Raw genomic sequence first — 5,811 nt, 5'->3', positions numbered from 1 at the left:
GGTAGTAGCTATATGGCCTTAAGGAAAGAGAAAGTCCACATTGGCCAGAATGGTTGGAAATAACATTTACATTCAATATGATAATTATTCTGCGAGGCAGGGAAAAGCTGTTTACGCTAATAGGGCTATAGACTAGAGATATGGTCATATTGTTTTAACGGCAATTCTGTAAATAGGCTACCTTCCCATATGCGCTCGTGTGAACACGAATGTCACAAATGTGTCTTGGTCACAAAATATATTTTACAGTTAAAGCACTTAAAACATCTTCATTTTGCGTTTTCTAACATTCCCTCCTTCGTCTCGGAAATATTTCATGTATGACAATTTACCACCCACAATACTGGCAAGTTATTTCGCTTGAAACATCCGACAGAGCGTACATCTCCGCCGCTCGAAGTGTATAGAAAGAGAGGGTGGTGGGCGTAAGGCTGCTCGCGTAAGCTCTCCAATTGGTATTTACTGCAAAGGCAAACTTCCCTCCAATCAGAGGGGCAACGGAAACTTTGAGGTTTCGGGTAGTCGTCGCCCTCGTTCGTTTTCTATTTTTGATGCTTGGTCTGAGAAAAATCCGATGTACTCGCTTTTGTTTGTATGCTAATAATTTCTTTTTCACGCGGCGATGCTTTTGTTCATAGTCGGGGTTATATAGCGAGGATGCTGCTTACCCGGGGCTATCTCAGTTTGCAGAGACCCGAGGAGATATAACTGCAGTGCAATGAGTCGTCTGGATGTAATTTATCATCAGGGTTATGGAGCCCATCCTTATCTACCGGCGACATCAGCCGCTGCGGCAGCGGTAGCGTACAAAGCCGCGTATTTCCACCGCCAACAGCAACAGCAGGTGGGTACTTACCTCTCTTCACGCTCTTCTTAAATTAATAAACTACATTTAAGGATAATAAATAATTTGAAAGCATTAGTCCGTTTGGGGAGTTTTTGTCTCCCACTTTATGGCATCTGGTATAGATTAGTTCAACAGGTGATGAATTATATTCGGCAGTTTCGATTGTTCCCTGAAACAGATTGTCCAAGTTTCTTCATGGGCAGAATGTTGGCATTACGGTAGTAATCCGTTTGATTGAGAAAGCCTATTGTCTTTGAATCACTTTATTCTGTATTCATGTAAGCACTAGGCCAAGCGATACCACTTTTGATGCGATTTCCTGGAGGACAGTTGGATTTGACAAACATCTATCTTAAGCGAACTATTTGTAGTATTACTGTAACTCTCCAAAACCACACATGGTCAATGAAAAGATCCGTTTCTGGAGATTTATTTTTGATAAATTGGCATGTTCCCCCAGGACCAAACTATTCATATTTGTAAAGGGAAGGGGGGGGTGCACCCCCTTTGGAACAGGTGTCCCCACCGAATGGCAACTGTAAAAGGCAGACAGATTGCTATGGTGGTGGCCTGGGATATTATACCCCCTGGAGGAAACAGGTGTGAGTTTTTTCAGGAGGGGGGTCTCTGAGCTGAGTCCCTAACTTTGAAAGACGGGTGACTCTCTGTACCCCTTAGTGGCACTCAGACCTTCTCTCCCTCCTTCACTCTCTCCCTCTCTCTGCCTCTCATGCTCTCAATCTCTCCCATTCTCTCTCTCCCATTCTCTCTCTCTCTCTCTCTCTCTCTCTCTCTCTCTCTCTCTCTCTCTCTCTCTCTCCCCCCCCCCTCTGTGCCTCTGGAGCTCTTTCTGGGTTTGTTTCTTTTTTGTCATTGTTTGCCTTTTTTTCTATAATCTCTGTTGCTGGAAAATGTCCCAATGAAGGTGGTTTTAATCTCTCTCTCCCTCTCTGTCTGCGCAGAGGAAGCTGTGCTCCTACAGCAGGATGCAGGACTCTGTGGACGGGGGTGTGCAGGCCAGGCAGACGCAGACCCTGCCTAGGGAGCAGGAGGAGAGGAGGGGCGGGGAGGAGGGCCCCCAGCCCAAGGAGACGCACCCTGCCGAGGCGGAGTACCTGAGCTCCAGGTGTGTCCTCTTCACCTACTTCCAGGGGGACATCGGGGATGTGGTGGACGAGCACTTCTCCCGAGCACTGAGCCAGACCAGCGCGACCCGAGGCCCAGCCAGAGGGCTGTGGAGAGGTGAGAGATGCCATTTTACACTCGCAGATGGGGTTTAGTGTGTTAGATTAGACACAGGGTTTAGTGGGTTAGACACTGGGTTTAGTGGGTTAGATTAGACACTGGGTTTAGTGTGTTAGACACAGGATTTAGTGGGTTAGATTAGACACTGGGTTTAATGTGTTAGACACAGGATTTAGTGGGTTAGATTAGACACTGGCTTTCGTGTGTTAGACACAGGATTTAGTGGGTTAGATTAGACACTGGGTTTAATGTGTTAGACACAGGATTTAGTGGGTTTGATTAGACACTGGGTTTAGTGTGTTAGACACAGGATTTAGTGGGTTAGATTAGACACTGGGTTTAATGTGTTAGACACAGGATTTAGTGGGTTTGATTAGACACTGGGTTTAGTGTGTTAGACACAGGATTTAGTGGGTTAGATTAGACACTGGGTTTAGTGGGTATTGACTGCTAGCAGTGTGCTTTTCTGTCTTTGTACACACTCAGAAAAAAGGGTTCTGAAAGGGTTCATTGACTCCTTAGGGGAACCCTTTTTCGTTCTTTATGGAACCCTCTACCATAGGTGTTAAGTGTGAAAGCTCCCAGACAAAGAACCATTTTGCCCAGCAAGGAACACTTTACCTAGATTGGGTTCTTCTATAGAATCACAGGATTCCTATTTTTTGAGTGCATGGGAGTGAGGCTAGGTACCTATCACCACAGATGCACATTAACTGTCATATAACTCACTGGTCTGGAGATTGCCATGATGAATGGTGCAGTTATCTGAGTGTTGGAATAGTTTTCAATCGCCAAAGTGGATTATGGAGTGGTGGCTCATCAAGCTAAAGGGCTAGTCTCTAGAGCAGTGAGATATGCAGCTAGCCTTAGCATTGGCCAGTGAATGTAGTTGCAGTTAGCCTTAGCATCACACAGTGAATGTAGTTGCAGTTAGCTTTAGCATCACACAGTGAATGTAGTTTCAGTTAGCCTTAGCATCACACAGTGAATGTAGTCTCAGTTAGCTGTTGTATCACAGATGCAGGTTGTGTGCAGGTTGTTTGGAGGTTGTGTGGGGGTTATATGCAGGTTGGAGGTTGTGCGGGGGTTGTGTGGAGGTTCGTGTCTCAGTGTCTTACTCTCTGTCTCTGTGTCTCAGATGGAGGAGCTCTAGCCTCAGGACAGTGCAGCGGTTTCCCATCAGCCCTCTGGGGTGGCGGATACCCCTCCCAGGCCAGCCCTCGCCTCTCCTCGCTGCACCCCGAATTCTCCCCCAGCGCGGCGGCCTTTCAGGCCTCAGACCCTGCAGCCTGGGCCCCCGAACCCTGGCCCTACCCCCTGGGGTCTCAGAGCGCCGGGGGTTACGCTCACGTGCACGAGCTCTACCCCCACGTGCACGCCCGCCACGCCCACCATCACATGCTCCACCACGCTCACACCCACAGCCCTGCCCTGGACGCTCGGTTTGGCTCGCTGCTCCTGCCCGGCATGCGCCCGTCCGGAAGCCCCGCCCCCCAAGGCGAGGGGGGGCGGAGCGAGCCAGATACCGCCACGCACGGCTGGCCCGCCTCCTTTCATGGGTCAGTGGATGTTTACGAGTCGGGTGAGTGCTGGATCAGAACCCTGGGGCTGCACTACCTTATCCTATATTATACACCAGTGTCATACGGACTATGCTATATCATACACCACTGTCATACTAACAATCCTATATCATACACCAGTGTCATACGGACTATGCTATATCATACACCACTGTCATACTAACAATCCTATATCATACACCAGTGTCATATTGTTGTCATAATGCACACTGACAATTCCACGATTTAAACTCTTCAAACTGAAGAGAAAAAAAGCACATTCAAACCTTGTTAAGCTTATAGGTTAGGCTGTTGTTAGTCTTATAGGTATGAATGGGCTCATTCAGTGTATTTAAAGAAATATGAATGAAGCCACGAGCAAAATGCAGGGGTGCCGTATGGGGGGATGATTTGAAAGGCCCTTACTGGCAGGGGCTTTCAAAAAAGAATGCAATTGCGATGGTCTGGGATTATGGGGCCCAAAATCCCTGGCTGCACCCCTGAGTAAAGAACTTTGGTTCAATAACTGGTATGTTAGTATGGAATGGTATTCACCCTGCCTGGTACATATTGGTATGTTAGTGTGTTAGTATAGTATGCTTTTCATCCTGCCTGCGTGTAAATGCCATACTTTCTTTCCCCGCTAGCTCTGGATCAGGAGAAAGGGAAGACACCTGTCTGGTTCTGAGCAGAAAGTGAAGGCACCTGTCTGGTTCTGGAAGGTTCTGGACTTGCTGCATCGTTATGGACAAGTTCTTGTGTGGAGAAGACCCACGATCCACTGTGTGGAGTTCGCTCCGGGAAAAAAAGCTGCCGCTTTCCTGGTAATTCACTCAGGAAGGGGGGGAAACTCGGAGCACTGGCAGTGCGATGTCTTTGGGCAGCAGCAGTGTTTCGCTAAAGCAAACAGGGCTGTCTAAGCCTCAGTTCCCCAGCCTGTCCTCCGGAGCGGCACAGTTAATGGAAATCAGGGGGGAGTGACCGCCATTTTGTGCCAAGGAGAAAGCTCTCACAAGAGGAATGCCTAAACTGTAAATATATTATGTATATTTAAAATGTTTACCTTTGTGTTCTTGAGGTCCATCTTGACTGAATGTGAGTCTGTTGTTCTCTGTTCTTAAATAGTTCTGTTTAAAGAACTGTTCAAGTCTGTATGTCACAGTGTGGTCCCTGTGCTTTTATTTTGCATGCAAATAAAGATTTTTGTTGTTTATCTTACGCTGTGGTTTCAACCAATAGTTTATATTTTTCTGATTATAATTTGTCCTGTTTGTTTCTGGGCTTCAGTGAACTGGGAAAGCTTTTGTTTATGTGATGTTCATTTTACTCTTATGGGTGGAAGCAATGCGACTTTAAATTGCTAAGTTCTGTTGGCAAGTATTATAATGTAAATTGCATTTAGAGCTGATGGAATCTGGATATTAAACATGCTGACTTTAGTCAAATCCGTTATGTGTAATATGTTTTATTTCTCCAGGAGTCCCTTGAACTGAAACTGTCCCATTACTTTTATAGTTATGTTGTTCTCATTTAGTATACATCTCTGTTAAAATAATTAATTAGTTCCTAAAATGTCTGTTCAATCTATGTTTCCACCTTCCAATTAAAAATAAAACATTACACAAGCATTAGATTCCATGCACTAAAGTGTGATAAATCACACTCACTGCTCACGAATACTTATAAACACCAAGGATGCAGTGTTTAAAGAGGCAGCAGGAATTTGTCATCCCAAACAATAAAAAAGTTTCTATGACAAGATTTCTGCTTTATATCCTCTTAACAAAACGTGTGGAAATGCTGCCTCGGCCATGTCTGGCACAGATAAATAATTTGTTGAACGAGTGCAGATGCTTGAAATATTTTCCGTTATATAATATCTTTCACTTAAATATTTCCAAACTAATGGAAAACGGGGGGCTGAGAAGTCAGGGCAGGAATGCGTGTCCTGACTAAGCAGGAAGTGGACCAATTACGGGCAGTAAACACGCTCAGCAGCGCCTGCGGACAGTATTAATCACCTCCTCGTCCTGATGAAGGTGGAGAGCTGAAGGAGTCCAACACAGGACCTCGCTTTCTGAACCGAAGGTTCTGCCTCCCGGTCTAAAACATTGCATTACACTAGTTATGTAGCCGATTTTTTTATCCAATGCAATT

The 5,811-nt window shown here is 45.8% G+C and overlaps 1 protein-coding gene across 1 annotated transcript; it reads left to right on the top strand.

Moving 5' to 3' along the window:
- Positions 1-385: 385 nt before the first annotated feature.
- Positions 386-5,099, top strand: vgll3 (vestigial-like family member 3). The gene is made up of 4 exons (XM_061227131.1): positions 386-844; positions 1,810-2,089; positions 3,231-3,674; positions 4,302-5,099. Exons 1-4 carry the CDS (start codon positions 719-721, stop codon positions 4,340-4,342), a joined length of 891 nt encoding a protein of 296 aa, XP_061083115.1. The 5' UTR covers positions 386-718; the 3' UTR covers positions 4,343-5,099.
- Positions 5,100-5,811: the final 712 nt, after the last annotated feature.

This window comes from Conger conger, chromosome 17 (assembly GCF_963514075.1).
Source record: "Conger conger chromosome 17, fConCon1.1, whole genome shotgun sequence".
NCBI classification, from domain to species: domain Eukaryota; kingdom Metazoa; phylum Chordata; class Actinopteri; order Anguilliformes; family Congridae; genus Conger; species Conger conger.
This window is presented reverse-complemented; position numbering and strand designations above follow the sequence as displayed.

What these genes read in the sequence shown, in the direction of transcription:
- vgll3 (XM_061227131.1), top strand. Translation starts at nt 719, where the DNA reads ATGAGTCGTCTGGATGTAATTTATCATCAGGGTTATGGAGCCCATCCT. An exon ending in ACCGCCAACAGCAACAGCAG is followed by an intron (nt 845 to 1,809) that starts GTGGGTACTTAC and finishes CTGTCTGCGCAG; the next exon opens with AGGAAGCTGTGCTCCTACAG. An exon ending in AGTGGATGTTTACGAGTCGG is followed by an intron (nt 3,675 to 4,301) that starts GTGAGTGCTGGA and finishes TTTCCCCGCTAG; the next exon opens with CTCTGGATCAGGAGAAAGGG.